Genomic DNA, 25870 nt, shown 5'->3' with positions numbered 1-25870 from the left:
AGTTTAGTATAGTAGATAGTTAATTAGTTAGTTAACAGCTGCCTTTTATCTTTTGTGTAGCAGAGATTGCCAATTCCAGGGCTGAAATTATCCAAATGATTCTAGTGAATGTGTATGGGGTTTAAAAACACAATGGACAATTCCTGTATTACCACATGACATTACAAAGTGGGTTTGTGTGTTAAACATGTGTGAATGAAACAAAACATAACTATGTTTTTCATGAGGTAACAACATTATAACATAGATCAGAAAATAGTGTAATATGAGCAAAAGTTTCCTTTATTCTGGATGGCTTAGGATATGTAGTCCTAGTCTTTATAAATGAATGTTTATTTTATATATTTGTATTGGTCTGTTCCTCACTTTTGAACTGTTGCTGTGCAGGTCTACAACATGTTTCAGCACCAAAGTCTGGGAGCCAGGATCAACATCCGAGTCACCAAGCTGCTGCTGCTCCATAACCGCCCAGTATGTACAACATGCTAAAAAGAAATGTTTTAGTTTTCTCTTTTGGGTTTTGTCAGTGAAGCTATTACATAGTTGTTTGGCTGCTTTCTGTCATTTGCCTTTCCTAGCACAACCACAGCAACCACATACTGGTCTGGTACTGGGGAGTGTGGTAATAATTACCCAATTTCACAATGACTTTCCTGTTGATGCAAAAACAAATATGCAACAGTCTGAATAATACAAAATAATAATCGTAATAATAGTAATAAACGACATTTATACAGTTTCTTATTTAAAAAAAATGATGTTTGGATTCCTCAGATTGCAAATATGTTTTGTGTTGTGAAGGCCAAGCTGAAGGTGAGCCACCACGGGGAGCGCTCCCTGGAGAGCTTCTGTCACTGGCAGTACCATGAGCTGGGCACTAGGCACCTGGGCACCAACTATCTGCCCGGGGCAAGGGACGACGTGCCTGTGGATGCTGCTGTGCTGGTCACCAGGTACAATACTGCTGTTGTCAAGTTAAGTGTAGTTATGTGTATCTAGGATGGCTCCATGTGGTCACAAGTGCACAGAAGATGATAGTCCACAGGGTGGATGTTAGTTGAGAGAGTATGCTCTGGAGGAATGGTGTGCTGTGACTCACTTACTTTATCACTCAAAGTGATAAAGCAAAGGACAGTGTTGTTTTTTTCCAAATGTTTATTTTTTCCCAAAACTAAAATAATACAACACAAAAAGGGAGGACAAACCTTCCAACAAAGCACTGTAAAAGTAGGTTTCCTTAGTTAAGGCACCTAAAATCCCCAAAAGACTTTCCTGCTGGATTTACACTAACTGCAGGTTGGGTTCGGCACATGCTTTGAGCAGGTAACTAAGATTGCCTGATACACCAATTACAACAACTGTGGTGCATATTTGATCAAAGCAACACAGTTTCATGTGGGTTCACATGATCAATCACATCTAATGGCCTGAAACCCACACCTCACCTGCGCCCACACTCCCCAGAGGTCAGTGTGGCAGGGCGCACTGATTTTAAAGACTTTATAAGTTGTGCAGGACCCATGTGTACACAGTGTACACCCAGCATTAGGCATTTACAATTAATCAGACATTTTTATTTGGTGACCAATCATTTAATTTTGATTATGCATATTTACTGTAAATATGGAGCAACAGCAGAAAGGAGAAGTTAGTAAGTGAATTACCTGAATTAACTTTGGTATGTTTTCTATTTATATGTGAAGGGCTCAAACACATGATTCACAGTCTTGTCTTTATGTAAATACATACCGTAGTTTCCTAGTACTTTTTGTGCATAAATAGTTTTGCATAAACTCCCGTGCAGGTGTAGTTTTAGTTTTGAAAAGCTTTGCCTTTTCTCTTTTTAGTCGACTATTTGGACATGCGTTTTGTCAACCAAGAATTGTTTTCAATCAACTACAGCCCTACTGTCTTGCACTAACCAGGGTGGATTTTCCTTTTGTATTGTTTGGGTTTTGTTGTAAACTGAAGACAGATATTGGAATTAGAAAAATATTGTTTCTTTCAGAACAGACTTCTGCGTCCACAAAGACGAGCCGTGTGACACTGTGGGTAAGTACTCCAGCTGAGTCATGTGGTGCACCAAAACTTATGAGACTCTGGTTTGCTCCACAACAAGAACATCTCGCCACATCCAAAACCAACATCAAGCAGTCCATCTTTATTTATAGAGCTTTCCCATCACAGTAATGGTAACAACAATTGGCATGCTAACAGTGCGCTTCCTGATTATCGGGCAATAAAATGCTTTATAATTAAATTCAGACAGTGCTCAGCAGATTTATTTTGACCTCAAAGAACTGCTTATATAATATATCTGTGCTGAGGCAAGACAGGTTTTGCAGAAATACATGGAAATAATTTTACTTCGTGGTTGGTCATGGGCAACAGATAATAACTGTTACCTAACAACAATAATGTTAACAAATGGCCGAAACATCAAACATGTAAATTTCATACAAATATGTTTAGACTAGTGAAAATAGATGTCTACGCCTCTTTCTTGATGATTGTTTAAACTCCCAGAAAAATGTGTTTGTTACGCGTAAATTGTCTCTAATTTAGAATTCTCCTCTCCTTCTTGCATTCTCGTACTTTTCTCCACAACAAGACGTAAAACTATGATAAATTTTGACCACCAAACCAAGTAATCATAGGCACTTAAAATAAATGTCAAAGTCAAATATGCTAATTTTCTATCCCCTGTTTACCTATTTTTATAGCTGCTCCTCCACTGTCCCCTCAGTAAACACACTGCTGTCTGGGTGTATATTTGTGTTTGTGCAGACCTGTGTACAAATATGTGTGTCTGGGCAGATAAAGGCCCTCTCTCCACGCTTACCCACGCAGAAAGACCTCGTGTAGCCATCGGGTCTGGAGGATCAATGTTAATCTCTTCATTACATCATTCAGCAATTGTATCGAAATGCAAATCCAATCTGCTGATCAGGGGATACAGAGCTGCCCTGACAACTGCTGATCTGTGGAATTCTAGGGACTGTGGAATTTTGTAGATATTGGAAGGCGGGTTTATGTCATGGTGTTACAACCAGCTCAGCAGTAGGCCAAATACTCCACCTGCCGTATCTGGTCGGTCACCAATCTAAACAATTGCAAACTAGGGAACAAAGGAAATATGCATAAACTGAGCAACTATCAGAACTATCCCAATCTTTACTGTTAGGTACTTGAGACTTCTGCAAGAACGAATTACTTTGTACCAAAAAATTGTGGAAAAATTGTTTGATAGAGACAGAATGATGCTGACTTCCTCTGGCAAAAATGGTTAGATTTCGAAGAGAGACGGGGACACTTTACTTTCTTCAATTCTATTTTCAAAAAGGAAAAATTTCATGAAGAAGACTGACAAAATTAAATGAATGTCATTTAAAACACAAAAAACTCAAAAATAGTCAAATTTATTCTTCAAATATCTGGAATTACTTTGTACCAAAAACTTTAGAAAAATTGTTTGATAGAGACAGACTTCTCATTTCTATTTTCAAAAAGGAAAAAAGTATTGATTTCATGAAGAAGATTGACAAGATTAAATAAATGTAATTTAAAACACAAAAAAATAGTCTTATTTATCTTCAAATATCTGGAATTACTTTGTACCAAAAAATTGTGGAAAAATAGTTTGATAGAGACAGAATGATGCTGACTTCCTCTGGCAAAAATGGTTAGATTTTGAAGAGAGACAGAGGACACTTTACGTTCTTCAATTCTATTTTCACAAAGGAAAAAAAAAGTATTGATGTCATGAAGAAGATTGACAAGATTAAATAAATGTCATTTAAAACACAAACACACACACACAAAATAAAAAACACAAAAAATAGTCTTATTTATCTTCAAATATCTGGAATTACTTTGTACCAAAAAACTGTGGAATTGTTTGATAGATACAGAATGATGCTGACTTTCTCTGGCAAAAAATTGTTAGATTTTGAAGAGAGACAGAGAACACTTTACTTTCTTCAGTTCTATTTTCAAAAAGGAAAAAAAAAATCATGAAGAGATTGACAAGATTAAATGAATGTAATTTAAAACACAAAAAATAGTCAAATTTATTCTTCAGATATCTGAATTGTACTCAAGACCACATGCATTTTCCATCAAAGGGCTGGCTGTGGACCTCTCAGTTTCAATCAATTCAATCTCAAGACCCAAGAATATAAATTTTATTACAAAAGACTATTATAAACAACTTAATCTCAATTCAAACTGTGTTAATTGCCTAGCCATAATTTAAACCATCTTTCAGTGCTGGTGGGGTAATTTGTCAGGAGCAGTGGGTGACAGCAGTGCAGTGCCTGGTGCCAGATTATGAGGTTGAGTCCTAGCTGGAGGATTAGACTTTTGTACAAGATTGATGGGGAAACAGCAAGGTTGTGGTTGAGGTTTGAGTATTGCACATTTTATATTTGTGTGGAAGGTTAATCTGGAAGTTTGTGTTTTTTTTATTTTGAAACAAATCCTTCTATAGCCTTTTCATTTTTTATATGGCTCCCACCTCTACCTCTACACCCAGGGGACAGGCTGTAGCCCCCCTGATTTACCCCTGAGTCCTATACAGTCTAATCATCTCCTCTGACACCTCGTAAAAGTGCAGAGCCAGTCTTCTTCCTTTTTGTGGGGGATGCCTCAGATTCTTTCCCTCTGTTGGATCAGATCATAGGCATTAGACGTAATTACACCCTGCCCTTACAGTGTGGCAGTAAAAAACAAACAGCCCACAGAGCGGCCAACATCTGTTCCATACGACCAAACACACACCACAGCTTCTGGTGTTGGAATAAACAGTATCCAAATTACAGTAAGAAGCTTTTCAATAGCAAACATATACTAGTATGTTCCACTTTCTTCCTTTGTTATATGAAATGATGTGTTGCAATGTGCATTTAATGTTGTTTGGGTTTCACAATTTTGGAAAAACAGTATTGTGATTGCGATGAGATTTGCTTTTCAATTTAAAAAGTAGAATTTTGTTCAGAGTGCATATTTTAAAGTCCAGTCTCTGCTTGGGATAGGAAGTGATAAACTAATAGAAGAATGCCATGAATTTCAGAACATGCTTGGAACTACAATTGCAGTGGCGAGCACCATATGGGTCTGTGTGGAATTTGCATATTCTCCCTGTGTTGGGGTGGGTTTACTTTAGACACTCCAATTTCCTCCATCAACCCAAAACATACACGATAGGTACAATCCTCCAGCTAAGGTATTTCTGACTAGGGTTGTCGAAAGTATAAAAAAATCAGATACTAATCGATACTAAAACCAGAAAAAAACACAGTAGATACCTAATTTAACAATTAACAAATATTTTTATCAATGCTAGTACTGAACCACGTGGAAACTTAAAGAAAGCACTATTATTTTGTGCTGAAAATTACACAGAAATTGAGATTGAAATTTTAATATCGTGACAACAGTAGTCCTGACGAAGACGAGATCAAAATCTGAAGATGTGTCCCTGGACTCTGTACTACTATTATTATTTCTATGTAGTCTTTACCATTTGATAATTGCACCATCTCAAATTGCAATTTTGCTTTGATTGTGATATTGTGCAGCCCAAGTCATGTCATTTTAATTTGTGTGTTGATTCAGATGCTTAGTACTGCTGAGCCTCTTGTGATATTTATAGATGACCACCACGGCTCTGTGTTGTAGGTATTGCCTATCTGGGAGGGGTCTGCAGCTCCAAGAGGAAGTGTGTTTTGGCCGAGGACAATGGACTCAACCTGGCCTTCACCATCGCCCATGAGCTCGGGCACAAGTAAGTCCATGTCTATTGTTTTTACTTTCTCTCAATGACATTATAACATTCTCGAATCCCTATTCTAATCTTAAATCTACTTTATTTTTATAGCATGTTATATCAACAAAACAGTTTCCAAAGTGCTGCACATATAAAGATAACATTAAAAACAACAAAAGGTATTAAAACACTAAAACCGCTAAAGTCAAATAAAAGCAAACCCATAAAATAGCAATAAATACATAAAATCAATAAAACATAAACATTTAAATTAAATCAATAAAAAAACCACAGAGGACTACACAACTCTCCTGGCGCAACTCATTTCTCTTTCCTCGCTTCCTTCTCCTTGATTCCTCTCCTCGATTCTTCAGGAAATGGGTGAGGAAGTCCCACCCATAGACACAGGAAGATGAGAGGATATAAACTCCTCACTGAGACCAATAAAGTTTGATTATTTGATCTGCTGTCTGCCTCCTTCCATGGTTTTCAGCTCTGACACATTTGATTGACATCTGAAAAATGGAGGATCGAGGAGAGGAATCAAGGAGGAAGCAGCGAGGAAAGATAATAATAACTTAAGACAAGACTTGCAACACTCCACTGTGGGGGCTGTTGGGACGTGGGGGGGCAGAGCGTTCCAGAGCTTGGAACCGATCACAGAAATGGCCCTTAGCCCTGGTTTTATGTCTGGAAATCACGAGCTGGAGGTGGCCGTTGAACCTCAGTGCACCTGCGGGGGTGTAAATTTGGATGAAGTCCAAAACTTATTGTGGAGCCAGTCCATTCAAAGTTTTACAAAACAAACAATCAAATCTTAAAATCAACTCTAAAAATAACTGTAAGCCCATGAAACAATGCGACAAATTGGGAGCATTGTTCTCAATTTTTTGCTTTCAGTTAAAAGGCACTCAGTAGAATTTTGTAAACGAGAAAGTGCATGGTGACTAATGCCAGAGAAAAGTGCATTAGTAGTCGAAACAAGAGGAGATAATAGCATGCGTGACATGTTTAAATGATTTAAAAGATAAAAAAGGTTTCACTTTGGATAAAAGCCGTAGATGATAAAAGCCAGATCTGACAACCACGTCCACTTGACATTGTTAATAATGATGCCAAGGTTGGCTTTACTTGAGCTTTGAGTGAAGCCTTGACATCACTAAGACACTGAAAGAGAGGTGTCAGGGGGCAGAAGCAAGTTTTTTGAGTGTCAGGTAAATTTGACAATCGTTTGCGTAAAAATGATATTGAAATCAATGTTTTATAAAAATTTCACTCAGTGGGACGAGGTACAGAGCAAAGAGGAAGAATTAAACCCTGGGGCACTCCACATTGATACCTTGCAGTGACATCATAAATTGAGACACGCTAAAGGGGGGTTTCTGCATGTATGTCCATGGTTGAATGTTCAGTAGTTACCATGGTGACACAATGCATAACCAAACCTTGCCATAAAAGTCTGAAACCATATAAAATGGATTTAAAAACACAATTTCAGGAGCCTGTGATTAATAAGCGAGTTCATGATCCCCTTTACGTGTTTAATTGTCAACAAACAAGGTGAGAGTGACTAACTGAAAAAAGGTTGCCTAATGCTAGCCAGCTTGTGATTAATGTGGTTTGAGAGGGACTTGTTTAACAGCAGAAAATCAACTCACCTGCTGCAGTTCCAACTAAAGCCCGCCACACACTACAGGTGGGAGATGTGGTAGGGGATGGCTCAAAGGGAGGTGGCGGTGGTTATGCATATTTGGAGTTAGATGATGAAGGCTGAGGTACACTGGAGAAGCAGTGAGATAGATGGAAGCGAAGTTAGGTCTTCCAGGCTGAATTTACACTAGCTCCATTACTTACTTCGCAGAAAGCTGTAAAATTAAATTGCAGCATCTTATCCATATTATCTATAGAAGTTGTCCTCCTCAAATAATGACACCCAGTTCACAGAATAGTGCTATTAATCCAGTTTGAAGCGTTCCTTAAAAGCAAAAAGGCGTGTGAATGTCTACATTCACACAGATTAATGATAGACTGACTACTTCTTGTGTAATTTATTACCAACCTTGTGTTGCACCACATTTCACAAATAATAATAACACAGTTTTGACTTGTATCCAAACTAGAAGTGCAATGCTCTTGTCTTTTGAACACCTAAGAGACTCAAAGCGAGTGGTTTTACTCTAGACAGAAAACGGCAGATGTGAGGTTTGTTCACAACTTTTAAGCCTGTGATCCACGACCATATCCTGCAGTAGTATTAGCACTCGGAAATTTAAAATCTCATAAGATTCTCTTGTGTCTGTGGTGTGCACTTTTTGTTGTACATCTAAAAAATTGTTTACGACTGAAAAACCCTGTTGTGCGTGGTGGGCTTAACTTGACTAACTTCAGACCGAGCAGTGCCTTCAATTAATTTCCAACATTCCAGGGACTGTTGATGACATCGGCTGCAAGGAATCAAATCAATCAATCAAAATTGGTTAATATTTCTGTAATTAGTACAGTTGAAATAAATCTGTGAGAAACTTCAGTGTAAAAGAATTAAAGTGACATTTTAATTTCATAGAAGCTTCAGAAAGTGATGCCATTTTTTAGTAATATAATGTAGTTGAGTAGTGTCAGTTGAAAATATTTAAAACCACAGTCAGACATTTATATATTTCTTTCCAAAACAGTAAATCTCCCATAGAGCTACATAGGCCCCTATCCACCTATCCATTCAAGCACAACATGAATGCAACTTCTTACTGATTCCACATTAGCACATTATCTTTCCTGTTGTGTCATGGGCTTCTTAATAGAATTTGTCACGCTTCTCTCTGAATAATGCTCTTGTTTATAGCATGGGGATGAGCCATGACGATGACCATGCCTCCTGTACTGGACACTCCCACATCATGTCAGGAGAATGGGTCAAAGGTCGCAACCCCAGTGACCTTTCTTGGTCCTCCTGCAGCCGGGACGACTTGGAGAACTTCCTCAGGTTAAGATTCTGACTAGTTTCTCAGAGCCTTTAATGGCATATAAGCACTATAAGATAAATAGACAAGTTTAGTCCTGATTTAGTCTTGTTTTAATCTTGATTCAAGTAATGGTGCTTCACATTTAGTTTGGTCCTTTTTTGAGCTCAATTTCATCCAGAAGTAGACATGGTTTGAACCTGTTCTAGTCCTGCTTTAGTCCTGGTATAGTCTAGTCCATGACTGGTTCTGAATTTAGTTTAGTCTGAATTTTGATGTGGTGTATGTGCAAGTGTGAACACACACACTCCTGTTTTTGTTTTTGTCCTTGTTCAGGCTCAGACTAGACTTAATCATCTTACAGACTTACAAAAACATGAGATGTAGGGATGCTGATCCTGAAAAATCGGCTTCCAAATATCGGTTTCACCTGATATTCTCGTTGGACATATACATTGACAGGACTATTTACTAGAAGTAGCTTGCACAGAAAGTCTGTTTAATGCGTAATTCTTTTTTTATTTAGACAAAGCTGCCTTGAATTTACTTCAAGGATATATAACAGCTACATAACACATTTGGATCAGTTTTGTCTTATTTTATTAATATAAAATTGAAAAAGCTGGATCAGTGCATCCATAGTGGCATGTGAATATCTCTTTTTAAGTGAAACTGTTTGACACGTGCATTGTAACTGATCAGTTGCTAATCTACTATGGTCATATTTTATGTAATGTATTCAGATTTGAGCACTTTGTCACTTTGTCTGTTTCTTGGGTCTTTTGAATAATTTAAAGACACAGATGGAGCTTGGAGTTGTCTTTGTCATGCTGTCTGTACAACAGGACTCACCCTCATGTGTGTTGGAGTCAGTGTCTGAGTTGGAGACGCTGCTCTTGCTGTCTCTGCTGTAGCCACACACCCTCCCACACATATACAGACACAGTGGGTACAGCTGTCCCTCTGTTTCACTCAGTGCACTGTTGACACATGCTCGCAGTAGAGGTACAAGGAGACCGTGTTTGTGCCTACTTTGAAGACGCTATTGGAAACAGTAGTGAATTTTAAGAGCTTACATTATACACTAAATTACTATACTAAATTACTATAAGTAATCGTTATGAAATGTACATAATTGTAGAAGTTCTTTTGGGGTTCAGTTACCAGACTAGGTGGAGTTTGCATTCAGTTCATGTCTGTGTTGGCCTCCACCACTTTGTTTGTCTGGGATTTGTATTTTTTAGTAAAGTACTACCTTATATTTTATACTAGTATGTCTTAAAGCACATGGTCTAATAGATTTCCTCTTTGGTCAGGTCTAAAGCCAGTGCTTGCCTGCTCCACACTGACCCCCGGAGCCGATACCAGGTGCGGCTCTCTCCCAAACTGCCCGGGATGCACTACAGTGTGGACGAGCAGTGCCAGATCCTCTTTGGAACCAATGCCACTTTCTGCACAGACATGGAAGTAGGATATTTTCCTGTTCAGAATAATGACAATGATTTTTAACCAAAACAGGGAGGCTTGCTTTTCTTCTTGTTATGTTATTGATTTGACCTCTGTCATTTATGTGTGTGCAGCACCTGATGTGTGCGGGTCTGTGGTGTATGGTAGAGGGAGACTCGGCCTGTAAGACCAAATTGGACCCTCCTCTGGATGGGACTGAGTGTGGAGTGGACAAGGTACAACGCTCCCCATTCACAGCAACTTTTTTCCCTTTTTTACTCAGGTTGGTAGTACTAGCCCATATGCCAAAGACCCATATGTAAAGACCCACTGCATAGATTTCAGCTAAAAAAATTGCTGAAATAAAGGTGTTCATTACAGACACGCACTCATTATTCCCACTATGGGTGCATTGACAGTTGCACAAACATTAGATTAAAATAAGCAAGTGTGAATGCACCCTAAGAAACATAAAAAAACTAAACAAAACAAAACATCATATTTAGTTTTAAGCAGATGATGAATGAAGTCTGCTATGCCGGAGTTATCTGTTTTATATGCAAAAGGTAAGATAAATGTAAACAACCTTAATAATATTTTGTGCTCAGAAAGTTACATAAACCCCACCCAATGGGAGCAAATATTATTACTCTTTATAGTAGCAGTTCTAGAGCTTGATTAATTGAATGTTCATAGTCATTGTAAGAACAATCCTATAAAAATACCTTAAAGATAAGAGTAAAAACACTGATCATTAGAGTTGATTATATCCCTGTGTTGCAGTGGTGCCGAGCAGGGGAGTGTGTCATTAAGAGCCCCATCCCTCAGCACATCGATGGGGACTGGAGCCCCTGGAGCCAGTGGAGCATGTGCAGCCGGACCTGTGGCACTGGAGTGCAGTTCAGGCAGAGAAAGTGTGACAACCCCCCGTGAGTGCAGCCACAGTCAGCCTGTGTGTGTTCTGAGAGAGCGAGAGAGAGAGAGAGAGTCAGTGTGTTTTATACATTATTGCACTTTGATTTAGTGTGTGGCATTAAAATACACCCTCTACTGACTTAAAAAGATTAGAGCTTTACTCAGTAGAATATTATGTGGAATCAACTTTCATGAGCTTTTCAACAATGTTACCTTATGTCTCATCATTACCTTACTGACCTGTGTTTTTAAGGGGTTTTAGATGTTTACAATGAACACAATGTAACATCATGATCTAAATTTGATATGGTTTAATATTTAAAAAGTATTTCTTCTTTAAATGTTATATTAGTGTTAATATCCTCTTTGATGTGCCTGTGTTTGGTTGCAGTCCCGGTCCTGGGGGCCGACACTGTCAGAAGGCCAGTGTGGAGCATAAGGCCTGTGAGAGGCCCCCCTGTCCTAAAGGGGCCCCCAGTTTCAGAGACCTGCAGTGTCTGTCCCATGACCGACAATTCCCTCTCCTGAAGAGCAGTATGATGACAGCCATAGTAAATGATGGTGAGAGTTTCTTCATTCATCTTCTATATTAGAAAATATAGAGGGACTAACTTATTTTACTTGGGAGAAAGACAGATATTCTGTCTATTACCATTAAAGTGCATATGTCTGACTAATGTCATTACTAATTTTACTAATTTATTACTAATTTCACTAAAGCATAGTTAACTTTTTATTATATTTTAGATTTTACAAAAAAAAGTTTTACTTGGTTGAGAATGGGTAGCAGCTATATGTAAGTAATTCCATAAATGTTATCTTGCTACCATAATGTTACCAAAAGCCATAACTTGTCTAAAATGCACTGAAACAAAATAAATGACACCATGATTTTGTTAAATGAAGGTTTAAATTGTCAGAAAAATGCCTTCCTTGTGTGTAAATTGCATTTTGGATGGAATTTTCGGTGTTGATGGGATATGTAGAGAGATTTTGTTTTAGAACTTATTGCTACTACCTGTCTTTTTGTACTTTTCTTCTCAACCTTTTTCCATAAATTGTCACTTGAGTACCAAACCAAGTAATAATTAGAAACATCAGGGATATGAAAACTTGTCAATATGCACCTTAACTTCTGCAGAAATTCAAGTTATAACAACCCCAGTGTCACCAAAGAAGCAGTTTTGGGGATTGTTTTCATCCTGTGTTCACCTGTGTCTGGGTTCTAGGTGCTAGATCAGTGTCACTGTACCAAAACACACATCATATGATTTGCTTAATTGTGGAAGAATTGTAGCCTTGCATGACAGCTCCTACTTTATTCTGAAAGGATGTGTCTGGTGCCCGCGCCTCAACAAAACAGTGCTCTCTCAAGTTTGGACAAACCAATCTGGACAAACCAAACTGTTAGTCTGCATGTCATTCAGATGTGAAGTAGAGCTTGCTGCTTCTCTTGCATAACTTGCATAAGTATATTGTTCTGATTGGTAGTGTTTAGTCCTTTTCTTGATCACCTGTCCATATTTGAGAGTAAAAGTCCCACTGATAAGAATCCAGACTTCTGTGTATAGAATTGGAAAAGCTTTAGTCTCATCTAACCAGGCTAGCAATGTTAAAGAAACAGTAATATATATATAGAAAGAAGCACATGAAAGAGGCATTCAATAAACACTACTACTTTTTATGTTACTATCAGAGCTACATGGAATGTAAGAGTAGTATTATTTTAAAATTATACTACTCAAGTAGAAATATAGTAGTAATATAAGTATTGTGTATATATGTTTTTACTCAAGTAAGAATAAAAAATGTATTTAGAGAAACTATTACTTGACTTTGGATGTAAAATAAAACAGTAACCAAAACCTCTACTCAAGTACTTCAAACGACTTCAAATTAAACACTCAAGTACTTGTAAAAGTATGGTGCCAGAAAACTATTCTGAAAAGTACAGTTTTATTAAAGGAGATCTATTATGCTAAATTTTCTTTTCAGAATTTTTAACCATAATTATTTCCCCTTGTCCTTCGTATCCACTCAAAGTTGTATTAAGAGTGATTTGTGGTTGTTGGATTACTCTGTTTTCACCACCACTGGTACACACCCACTGCTGAGCAATTTTATTTCTGATACGCGTAGGATTCTTCAGTGTCATGAAACCATATTGATACAAATGAAAAAAAAAAAATGCTTGCTTGTGTAATCTGCAGTGCATGGTTCTGCAGAGCAGCATTTTGTTGTCATTACATTTATGGAAACATCAGCTCCCATTGGGCCCAGCAATTCCCCAAACACAGTGGTGTTAGATCAAAATTATGATTTAAAATGCCCAGAATATAGCACAATGATTCACAGAAGTTATAGATTATATCTGTATAGCAGACAAAAGCACAGTATGTTTTCTTTAAAGTTACTCATATAAGTTTAAGCGAGAACTATACACCTGCTGGCTGTCCTCATACAATACATCACATTACAGTTAAAATGGACACAAGGTTTATGAATCATGTGTCCATTGGCCTCCATAACTGTTCCTTGCACTTCTTGTTCTTAGAGAAGCCCTGCATGCTGTTCTGTAGTCCAGTGGGGCGCAGTGTTCCAGTGCTAGTGTCGGAGCGGGTGATGGACGGGACGCCCTGTGGCCCGTACGAGGCTGACCTCTGTGTGAACGGGAGGTGTCAGGTACACTCACAATACACAATATAGTGCAGAGATGAGATATGCAGGATCAGCTGAGTAGGTAATAGTTTCAGCTCTAGCTTCAAAAAGAAAAGTGTAAAACTATGAGAGTAGATGCAGATTGGCAGTCACAACTTATTTCAGTCTGCAAGGAAGTGTAAATTTTTCCTAATACTTTTATTATGATGATTATAATGATATTATATAGATTTAAAAAACATGTAGAAAATGTAGGTAATGGTCAGTTATCTGAATTTGTAAATTCACTTAATATTATTTGAAATTAAATGTAATAATAACTCAATTTTAACATGTGTTACACCTCACTCACTGATGTGTTACTAAAAAAAGTAATCTAACTAGTTGTACAGTAATCCCTTTCTAACACATTACTGCCCAACACCTCTCCTGCATCACACTCACAATAGAGACACACGCTCAAAACATAGCCTTCTTTCATTTGTCCATTTTTATGTCTTTGTTTTTACCTTTTGTCCGTGAGTGTCATGAAACCTGCCCCTTAAATACTTTTTTAATCTGCCTAATTGTGAATGCATAAGATCACTGTAAATCTTTTGACTTTAATTTTGTATTCTGTCTTGTGTTGTAGAAAATCGGCTGTGACGGCATCATCGGCTCTGCTGCTAAGGAGGACCGCTGTGGGGTGTGTAATGGGGATGGACGTTTGTGTCGAGTGGTCAGAGGAGACTTCAACCACACCAAAGGAATGGGTCAGTCTGATCTATAAGCATTATCACAGAGCCTCATGGCAAAAAGCTGAAGATCAAGTCATAAAACTAATTTGTCCTGATAAAGATTTGGCTTGGTCCTTTTATTTGGCCTTGAGGAGAGCTTCCTCTTGCTTGTTTCCATGGAAATATTGTTCCTCTGGATATAAACTTCAGCAGTATTATATAGGGCTTTGCAGATAGTCAAATTTGTTAGATTAATGCTTGTTACAATTTCTTAAATAGTAGGATATGATAAGAATGCCATTGTGTGCAAAGAAGATGTATTTTTTTGGTCATATTGCACAGCCCTATAGTATAACATAAAACCTATCCATGAAGAAAGTTATAAAGTTTCTATTGTTATGGAATCATACAAGTGATATACCACAATTCAGGTGTACATTGAAATTATTATTATTAAACATTGAAATTATTATTAAATTATTTTATTATAAATTAAATTATTATTATTTGTGTCATAATCACTGAATATGTATTTCTTTTTGGTTATTCTGACAATTCTGACCAAAATGCTGATAAACATATATATTTATTTTAGTGAAATGTGTAGTCCTACTTGTCATATGCACTTCTAGTCATTTAACACTTTTTTTTTTTTGCAATGCTTTCTGCTGATAACGTAATTATTTTTTACTACTTTATAGTACATAAGCGGATAATTAAGTCGTCATAGTACTTTCTCAGAGGACTTTGAAGCACAGTTAGCACCACCCCCACTACCCCATGTAATCTCATAATAATAATTCCAATGACAGTTACATATGCGTAGGCACTCCCTGATGTAATTAGTGGTCTATGGCTGACCATGGTTCCATCTGAGGAACAGGCCTGACAATAGTGCTGTGACTCATGCTTGCTATTGTAGTGACTGAGTCCATGCATTTATGTTAGACAGAAACATACAATGTGCGAGAAGTGAACTTTGCCAGTAGAAAAATTCTAGCTGTCCCACTCTGTCCCTCAGCGGTGCCACAGGACTCATGTAGCTATGTGGTGTCTCTGTCTTCCCACTTGCCTGTCCACCTTCTTATCCTCCTTCTTGTCCCCCAGTCCTGTGGATGTCTCCTCTGTCTCCCTATGTGATGTCTATCCTCTGAATTATCCTCCTTCTTGTCCACCAGTCCCAAACAGCTCTGGATGTGTCCTCTGTTTTCATGTGCTATGTATTCTCCAAACTGTCTCTCTTTTTGCCTGTCCTCCTTGTACTCGATCTTGTCCTGCGGTCCTGAACAGATATAGACCTCTCCTCTGTCTCTATCAGTTTTATCACAATATACTTTTTCAGACATGATTCCTATAATAAAGGATCTGCTGATACTGAATACTGATGTCTCCTCTGTGTCTTTGTGCAGGGTACATTGAGGCTGTGGTCATCCCTGCTGGAGCGCGGAGAATCAAAGTGGTGGAGGGCAAGCCTTCTCACAGCTTCCTGGGTAAAGATGCACACATTTTCTGTTTCCTTTGGGAGGTTTTGGCCTTTTCCAGTTTGTTCTACTTTTTAGCTTCTGCACGTACTTTAAAAGCCCAGTGCCAGATTTTGAAGGTTGAGTGACGATCTCTGACTCTAATACTGAACAATGAAAGACAATATACATGCTGTCCAGGTTGTTTATCTTTTTAATTTGATGTCATGAGTCTCAAGACAATACAGTCAGAAAGCAGAATGAGGAGTCTCTCATTTGAGTGGCCTTAATACAGTTTAGGTTTAAACTTTAAAATGTCACTGAATGGTCAACACCTAAACCCCAGCTCCTGCAGCCAAGCATGAGTCAGTGCTAGTGCAGCCTCTTCAGCTTGAACTCGTGAACTCTGGAGGTTCTGAGCTTTTACATGAGGCATGACCTGCTCAGTCATTGAGAATGAGAATAACCTGTGTACTCTATATCTAGGTCAGAGTCCTGCACCAGGTCGGATACCCGCGGGCGGGTTTTAATGTTCTGGTACTTTACGGGCAGGTATGCAGGCGGGTAATGATTACACACGGGCAGGTTAGGACTAAATGAGGTCTAAACCAGGACCACACCAGAACTAATCTTGGACTTAAGAGAGATAGAGAACCCCAAGCGAGAGAGAAAGTGCAATCAAGCGAAGGTGGCACTTACCTCTGTGCGTGCAGAGATCTGCTCCGGTCCTTTCGCCTGTGGTCACCCGACAGTCTACGCGGGCACACCTCCGAGTCAGTCCTGACAGTGAGTCCTGGTTCAGTTCTGGTTTAGTCCTCCTGGTTTTGTCCTGGAATCATGGGTTAGTCCTGGGTCAGTCCTGATTTAGTCTTGGTTCAATCTGTGACATGTGTGGTGCAAAAGTGCAGCATCTCAGTCAGTGTTTCTTCTGCTCAGTAAATAATGGCTGTGAAGTGATGAGATTCGAGTCATTTAATTTCATGATTGTAATTCTTGAAGCCGTAACTTTTCAATTCATATTCTGATGGATGCTTCAGTTGGAATGATTTGTGTGTGATTTATAACGGGCACGTGCGGGTAACAGGATGCAATGTTGATGGGTCTGGGCAGGTGGGTTTAACTTTGATATAATCATGGGTTTACGGGCGGGTGCAGTGCTGTATTGCGCGGGTGCGGGCACATGTGGGTCTACAAAAAAGGACCCATGCAGTACTCTGATGTAGGTTACTGGCAAAATAACAATTTACAACTCAATCTTATTAGGAGCAGATTTTCTCATCTAAAAACAAAACAAAAACCCAAATGTCTTTGTCACAGCTCTCAAAGACTCAGGGAAGAGGTCCATCAACAGTGACTGGAAGATTGAGCTGCCGGGAGAGTTCGAGGTGGCCGGGACCACTGTGCGCTATGTGAGGAGAGGACTGTGGGAGAAGATGTCCGCCAAGGGCCCCACCACTCTGCCCCTACACCTCATGGTGAGAGACCCAAGCCCGGAGTCCATAGTTTCTGATATTAAATGCTGTGTGCTGCGTTCAGGTGCTGCTGTTCCATGACCAGAGCTATGAGATTCACTACGAGTACACAGTGACCCTGAACGCATCAGAGGTGAGCGTGGAGCAGAAAGAGCCTGAGCATCTCTACATCTGGACCCATAGCCGCTGGCTGGATTGCACAGTGCAGTGTGGAGGAGGTGAGACCCCCAAAGGATCATGGGTCTACTTTTTCTCTGTGAAACTAGTGATTCTTTTTAATCCAGAACTTGACTCTAGATTTTTAAGTTTCATGACCTAAGGATGCACATATTGAAGTGTCTTTTAACACTGGATTAATTTGACAAGCTTTCCGCATACATATTTTTCTCTTTGAAATAATCAGTTCTTGCAAGTAGCTTAGAATTTTATAACAGATTTTTGTTGAAAGTTCAAAATTGTTCCCAGTCTAGCACATAACTCCAAGGTATTGATGGACGGTGTGTGTTTCATGGAATTTACATTTTAACACAATCATGACTGAGAATCTAATATAAAAATTAGGGGTGTCAAATTATCACGTTAATTGTGATTAATTAATTACAGTCATATTTAGCGCGTTATGTTTTTTAATCGCGATAATCTCATTTTTAATCTCTAACTTTAGTGTTTCTGTATGCGAGTTGCTTTATTATAAAACCTGTTTTTATGTGTTGTTGGGACAACAACAACACACACACACAAAAAACACATATATACATTTTTTTTATTTCGGTAATTCCACTCATTGCCGGAAACCCACACAAAACGCGCGCAGTAAGAGCGATGTAAACATCATGTTAACGTTGGCGGCGTCAGGCACAATGGACGAGGTCGAAGAGCCAGTAGAACAGAGTCAGCAGTGCACAGGTAAAAACACATTCGTGTCTTGGAAATTCTTCTCCCGACGTGAAATATAAAAGAAAATAACAAATATAATATCGCCTACAACTTAAATGTCACTGGTGAAAACAACCTGCATAGGCTCATGTCTGCACTACTGTCCTATACACAAACAAACACAAACACACACCTTCATCATCGTCATTAACCTGAGAACGCGCGGACCACGTTTCCTTCCGTAGTTACTGCGCGGACACCGACGTGCTCCAGTGCGGTGTGTGTGGATCGTGTTTTCTCGCGTACGCGGCGTAAACCGCGCTTCCTCCTGTGCGTCTCTAAACCAGAACTAACACCAAGACTAAAACCAGGACTAATCCAGGACTAATCCAGGACTAATCCAGGAAACTAAAACCAGAACTAAAACCAGAACTAAAACTAGAACTAAAACTAGAACTAAAACCAGGTCTAAACCAGGTCTAAACCAGGTCTAAACCAGGTCTAAACTAAACACCAGGACTAAAACCAGGATTAATCAATTCCAGGACTAAACTAGGACTAAAGTAGGACTAAAGCAGGTCTAAACCAGGACTAAAACAAGGACTAAAACCAGTGATCTCATATATAAAGCATTTCTCTATCAATAATATTTTTTAAATGGTTAAGGAAAGACTGGACTTTTTATTGTCTTTAAGTAGACAAAAGTTATTATGTTCAGATTTCCTCGTCTTTACTTTACAGCAAACAGTTTCTTATTCATGGAGACTTGGGCTCAACAGCCAATTTGGAGAGATTTGTTAAACAATAAATGACTTTATAAAGTCACTTTTTTTGTTCTATATCAGTCTTTTGATCTGCCACAATAATGTAATAATGAATTTAAATGAAAATACCTCAAATTGAAGGCTTTTCTCAGCAATTTTTAGGTGAGATTAAAAAGAGATTAATTAGATTAATTAATTACATATCATAATTAATTAATCTCTCAATTTTTTTACTCGCATGACAGCACTAATAAAAATCTATAATCTAATCTGCTGCTAAACACAACACATTCACTGCTGTGTGTTTTAGGGGAGCGGAGGACTGTGGTGTCGTGTATGAGATTAGCCAATAAGAGCATGGATGTGGTCAGTGACAGCTTCTGCCAACCTGAGAATAGGCCCCTCCCACAGGTCCGGCCTTGCAACTCTCACCCCTGTCAGTACAGGTGAGACACACACAAAATGCAGTAGATATTTTATTAAGAACAGTTTGACACCCTTTAAAGAAATGAAATTTGAAGTTGTATTTAAATGAAGAAAAACAGAACTAGTTTCATTTTATCTAGTTTACAGTGGTCTAAAGTTATTCCTCACTTACCTTAGGCATTCAGGGCACCCTAATTATTCACTACGATGAGTTTATAAGACAAATTTTGTTTGAAAACATAGAAAATCAGGCCACTTAAACTTGGTTCCATTTCCACTGTGTAGGAGAGTGTGAAAAAACAGTGGGCCTTTGTTATAACACATCTCCATAGCATAATTGGAGGTTAGACAAACTGCTTTCACACAAGACAAGCGTAAATAAAATTGAATAACAATAGTGAGTGCACATCTGAAACCAAACCACACATGCTGGACGTAGTGTTGTGGTCCCGTTGCCAGGTAACCAGCATGCAGATAGGCCCTCAGACACTTTGATGGAAACACGTTGCTATTTATTTCATCAGTGAATCTCATATTGTATCACATTGTGTTAGTGCGTAAATGCAGTAAATGACTCACGGTAATATTCCAGTCTAACTTTTGCATTGCACATGGCAGGTGGGTTACTGGCGAGTGGGGGTCCTGCTCTGTCACCTGTGGGAAAGGTCTCCAGCAGAGGGAGGTGGGCTGTGTGTACCAGCTGCAGAACGGCTCTCTCATCCACACCAGGGACCTGTACTGCCAGAGCGGCAAACCCCCCGGGGTGCAAGCCTGTGAGGGACGGCTCTGCCTGAGCGTGTGGGAGGCCTCCGAGTGGTCCAAGGTAAGACAGTTAGACAGTTATATCAGCTATCCAAATGAACAGTATATTCTTTCAGTGGGATTAAGTAGGAGTAAATATACTGCATAGTGCTTCCTGAGTCAAATATTTCTTTGATTATGATTTTATATTATATACAGAAGTAGTCAGATACATTCACTCAAGTATGTTTGCTCCTTACACACATTTTATATAATATTTGACAGTGTAACAGTACTCTTCCCACTGTGAGTATACAAGTGACAAAAACTTTATGTTGACAATTTTGAAATGATTTTCACATTTGTTTTTGTAACTCTCCTTCAGATGTGATTTCATTTTTCTCACATTTGTTTGTATCCTTTCAAAATACCAAATTGCATTATTTAATGTTTTGTCCTACCAAATAAACACATCTCAAGTAATAATTTGTGTTTATATATTATAATTATATCCAAACAGTTACAACTACTCTGTTTTCAGTAGTTGTTTCTACAATACCTTTTTCTTCTACTTGAGTAGTAGAATTTGGAAGTAACAGTATTCTTACTTGAGTTCAGTTTTTGGTTTCTCTACCCTCCTGTGCTTTTATTCACCCTGAGGAAAAGAGGATGGGGCTATCATCACCAGAAGAGAAAAGGAGTTCTTATTTAGTTAAATGAATAAGTATTATGATTTTGATGCTTGTGTGCAGTGTTCGTCGGACTGTGGGGAGGGGGTCCGCAGCAGGACGGTGCTCTGTACAAATCCCCAGGGCCTCTGTGACCCCCTATCTCGACCCCCCCATCAGGAGCCCTGCCAGGACCACTCCCAGTGCTATGAGTGGAAGACCGGTGACTGGTCAAAGGTACAAATGCAGAACTGTACAACTGAATCTCATCAGCATGTTTACTATCTTCCTAAGGCAGTGCTTATTAATGAGTGTATTTCTGACCTGTTGCCACATGGGTAACAATCAGCATTAATTTATCTTTTAAACAGAAAATATTTTTGCTCTAACCTTTTAATAATTTTATTGTACATATTCATCCTGCAACACAGAAGAGTGGATTTTTAAAATCATTAATATGACCTTGAAACCTCACACTCTTTGATGTTCTGGTCTAGTGCTCGTCCTCCTGTGGGAAAGGCCTTCAGTCCAGAGTGGTCCAGTGCATGCACCGTGTAACTGGTCGCCACGGTGACGAGTGTTCAGTGGTGCTGAGACTCCCGGCCTACAGACCCTGTCACCTGGACACCTGCAACCAGAAAGTCAATGTCAACACCATCACCTCCCCAAGGCTAGGTCAGTGACTGCACCCAAGATGTCTGCTTCTAGTGTTTGAATGAATACAGTAAACACATTAACTTAACATGTATTTATAAAATGTCAGGTCCTGGGTCAGTCTTAAGGTACAGTCCTGGATTCTACCTTTTACCTTTTATGTAAACTACAACTACAGACTTTTGATGAAGGAACAATGTCAAAACACAGTTAAAAGCTCAGAAAGTGTGATATTTTCTGATCTACAGTATTTTCTAATGTTCCCTCATCACAAACATATCTGGAGTTGTGTTTTGTTTTAAAGGGATAGTTCAGATTTTTTGACATAAATCTGTATGGCATCCCCGTCATCAGTGTTGTGCATCCACACCGACTTACCCCCGAAAGCGTCCGGTGAGCCGAGATACTGGCCCGTTTTGGTGCTGAGGAAAGTAGTTCGGCAAGTTGTGTGGGGACTGTATACTAAAGCGTTTTTCTTCTCAAAGCAATATTTGTTCAAAAGAGTGATACATTTGCATCACAAAACCATCGTCGCCAAAAAAGTCAGATCTCATAATCGCTTGGCGCTATTTTCTCTCTGTACGTACCACTGCGCGCGGCTGTGCACGGATCCATCACTTTCTTCAGTTGTTCGGCAGTGTTTACATGCGCAGACCGCCGCCACGCGAGAGAGCTAACGAGAGAGCTAGAGCCATAAGTATATGAGCTTGCATATGAATATATGGTGCGAACTCTTGATTAAGGCAATGGCTGAATGCAAACTGAAACAACAAATAACTCCAGGTATCAGTGTTCTGTGTGTCGTAATATAGGAGGTTTAAAGCAATATCCCTCCAGTCTTAATGCACCTCTTCACATTATGACTCGCTGACCATGGTCCTGACTGAGAGGCCTCACATCATACTAGTATGTCCAGTACCTGAGGCCATCCCTGACTCTGGCGTGTCCTCTGTCCCTCTCACAGCTCTGACATACAAGTGCAGAGGGGATCAGTGGGCGGTGTACTGCCGTGTGGTGCGAGAGAAGAACCTGTGCCAGGACATGAGGTGGTACCAGCGCTGCTGCCAGACCTGTCGGGACTTTTACGCCAACAAGTCCCTGCTCTCCACTGACTGACCACAGCAGCTCGGTGACCACGGCTCTTAGAATTATTTGAATTCTCTCACAAAGACTGTAGGTGACACTTGTTTATATTTGCTCAAAGTTGAAATGAAGACTTGAATATGTCCAGAACGTTTCTATGCACCAAAAATGAGTGTGAGGAACTCCTTGAAGTATTCAGACATGTTTTGCTTTTGTTTGTAGCTAAGCACATTTCTGACATCTGTTCACGCTCTCATCCACAGCTGTCTTCAGATGAAAATAATCCACTGTGTTTTAATGAAACACTTCCAGACATTATAGTTTGATGGCTGGACACCACTGAAACCATCAATGTAAACATAATAATAATAACGTAATAATAATGGTATTTATGTTGTGCTCGACAAGCTCCTCAAAGCACTTCAATAGACCATTATTCATTCACTCCATACTCAGTGGTGGGAAGCTACACTGATAGCCACCTGGAAGAAACATAGCTCTCCAAACATCACCAATCTCTCACACACCACATTGAAGTGTAGTGCCTAAATACACAACAACATTATGCACTGGTTGGAGCTAGGATTGAACCGCCAACCAGAAATAAGACTCCCGCTTCACCACTAGAATGTTCACTTTTTATGCACTTGGTGAAACATGAACTGAATGGTCACACACAATGTTCCTTACAGAAAAACTCATTGTAACAATTTAAACCTTTGTTCATTACTGTAATATATGCAAACTGTTTATTGTAACCGTACTTTTGAAACAATATTATGCACATTTCACAGCTGGCTGCCTGCTCCTGAGACGCCACTTTCAGCACTTTACATGTTTAAAGTAACTCTATGTTCTTCAGTGCAGACCTGTGCCTCTGCCAGGGCTCTGCTGGGCCTGAACAGTTCACACCAGGGGACTCTGTGTTACTTTAGTCATCTTTCCTGGTCAGAGCAGTCAGAATGGAGCAGGGGTCTTCAGGTGGAACTTAACTTTAGTTTAGAGACTGCTTATTACTACTATTAATGGCTATATTCATTGAAAATAGAACAGAATAAAACATAATAAGTACTTCATGAACTCTATCAGAGCTCTAACAAACTAGCCTACTTGGTGTGCCAATATTATGTGGTCCCTAAAGTAAAGGGTGAGAATTATGTTGTCATTGTACAAGGTCCAATATCATGCAAAACTGTCTATTTTAGATTTTAACCTTGGAATAATATGATTTTTTTTTTGTAATCATCAAAAAAATTGTAATTCCATACTGCAAGCTCAAAACTTTTGCTTGTCACTTTAAAATGGATGACAGTAATCCGGAAATGCTCCTCTGCGTTTTAAAGTACACTAGACCCATTTGGATTACATCATGTGATTTAATTTCCAACTCTAAACAGCTAACCAACGCCAGTGGTAACAGGTTAAAGTGCATATGACAGGTTATTGTATTTTTGTAATTATTACTTCTCTGGTGGGGTTGTACCTGTTGTAAATATTTATCATTGTTTTACATCAGTTAAGTGGAAGAGGGAAAAGAGTTGAAGAAAAGTACAAAAATACATGCAGTAGTGAAATCCCTCTACTTATTATCAACAGGGACAATTCCATCCAAAATGTAGAGACAATTTATGCACAAGGAAGTAGGGATGTAACAATAACCAAAATATCGTGATATTGTATCGTCAACTCACAATAATATCGTGGACCATCACAATATATCGAATTGCAAGTCTCTTTGCTTAAATGAAGAGTTATGGTGCATGATCCTTTGCTCCATTTTCAGTGCAGGCTACAAGAAGAAATAACAGTTCTAAGCACTTTCAAGTCTTACCTTTTTATCATGGCATTTTAAGAGCATCTTAACATAGCATATTAACAGTTTTAGCTGCTATACAAAATATCACAATAAATATGAGATATATATCGTGAAAATATCGTACCAAGAGATTTGGATATTGTTACATCCCTAATCATGAACTTCCCCACCATATCGTGAGTTTTCCCACGATATCACAATAAATATTGTACCATGAGGTTCATACCGTGACAATATCGTATCGTGAGCCTTGGATATTGTTACACCCCTACAAGGAAGATGTTTCTCTGACAGTTTAAACAACTTATTGTATAATTTAGACTAGTTTAGCCACTGCAAACATTATGGTGTCTATGGAACAGTTATGGAATTACCTTAACATATGACATATTTTCTGTCTGTGTCCATCCAGGTAGTAAAATTATAAACATAAAGCAAGATTTTTTGGAAAATTTAACTATAATGATGTTAACAATGTTTGAGTGAAATGAGCAGTCTAACTTGTCACATGCACTTATTTGCAAGATTAAGGTACTTTATTGTTTTGGTTACATTTGACCCACTACTTTTTGACAGATTAATTAGTTTTTAGTACATATACAAAATTGAAGTTATACAAACAGTTCATTCATTCATGATATTGGACCTTGAAAAATGAAAACACACCTGTTGACTTGTCCTCCAGAGATGGCTGTGAGTGTGCTCTTTATGGTGCTATAATATGACCCAATTCACTTGTGTGGAATTCAGCGTCATATTGTTAATTTTGTATATTATTTAACGGACTTTTGTATTCCTCTTGTTATTGTGTATTATTTGCACACTTGTCTGTTTGGCATTCTTGACTGCCACTACATGTTTTTATTCATGGTGCTGAAATAACCCCAGTTAACTCTGTAGCAACATGTTGACTTTATTCTTTTTTTTTTTTAAGTATTGATAAAGGTGCACTGTGTAACTTTTCTGATGATCCACTTGCCTGCCTCTACAAATATGTTATTGCTTTGCCACAGTATGGTATAAAAATCTCCATGTGGACAAACAGATGACGCTTCCAGACCAAGTTAAAGGTCAGATCTGTGGAGAGGCAAGTTCAGTCATAGTAGGAATTTGTGTTTTTCAATTCAATGTTTTTATAAATGCAGGCTTGATGACTTTAATGCCTTAATATGCCTTGGAACATTCACCACAAAGCAGTTACAGCTCCACGAAGACAAACAGACAGCAGACCCCCCCGTTGGAAAAGTGACATAGTGCACCTTTAAGTAATATGGTGCTATGCTCTCGTCCACTACTGTTTTTGTGTACTGTAAGTTCAATCTCAGACAGTTCTTTCTGAATATCCATCTCTGAGACAGAGCAACTTTTTCTTTTTTTTTTCTTTTTTTATTGTATTCTTTTCTTTTTTACATTTTACATTGGGTGTTATGATGTCAAATATAGAACAATAT

At 38.7% G+C, this 25870-nt stretch overlaps 1 protein-coding gene across 1 annotated transcript in view; it reads left to right on the top strand.

The window, feature by feature from the left end:
• Positions 1–22636, top strand: part of adamts17 (ADAM metallopeptidase with thrombospondin type 1 motif, 17) — a 26047-nt gene extending 3411 nt beyond the window's left edge. The window contains exons 5-23 of the mRNA XM_055154824.1: positions 388–471; positions 802–953; positions 2009–2052; positions 5680–5785; positions 8607–8747; positions 10041–10191; positions 10305–10406; positions 10954–11099; positions 11477–11646; positions 13640–13767; positions 14375–14495; positions 15869–15949; positions 17237–17394; positions 17456–17609; positions 19342–19477; positions 20076–20280; positions 20951–21103; positions 21364–21541; positions 22485–22636. Of these exons, the coding sequence (XP_055010799.1) occupies positions 388–471; positions 802–953; positions 2009–2052; positions 5680–5785; positions 8607–8747; positions 10041–10191; positions 10305–10406; positions 10954–11099; positions 11477–11646; positions 13640–13767; positions 14375–14495; positions 15869–15949; positions 17237–17394; positions 17456–17609; positions 19342–19477; positions 20076–20280; positions 20951–21103; positions 21364–21541; positions 22485–22636 (2562 nt within the window). The remainder of the gene's footprint in view (positions 1–387; positions 472–801; positions 954–2008; positions 2053–5679; positions 5786–8606; positions 8748–10040; positions 10192–10304; positions 10407–10953; positions 11100–11476; positions 11647–13639; positions 13768–14374; positions 14496–15868; positions 15950–17236; positions 17395–17455; positions 17610–19341; positions 19478–20075; positions 20281–20950; positions 21104–21363; positions 21542–22484) is intronic.
• The last annotated feature ends 3234 nt before the right edge of the window (positions 22637–25870 follow it).

This window comes from Boleophthalmus pectinirostris, unplaced genomic scaffold (genome assembly GCF_026225935.1).
Source record: "Boleophthalmus pectinirostris isolate CB_2022bp ecotype Guang Dong unplaced genomic scaffold, ASM2622593v1 HiC_scaffold_19, whole genome shotgun sequence".
In the NCBI taxonomy this organism is placed as follows: domain Eukaryota; kingdom Metazoa; phylum Chordata; class Actinopteri; order Gobiiformes; family Gobiidae; genus Boleophthalmus; species Boleophthalmus pectinirostris.
This window is presented reverse-complemented; position numbering and strand designations above follow the sequence as displayed.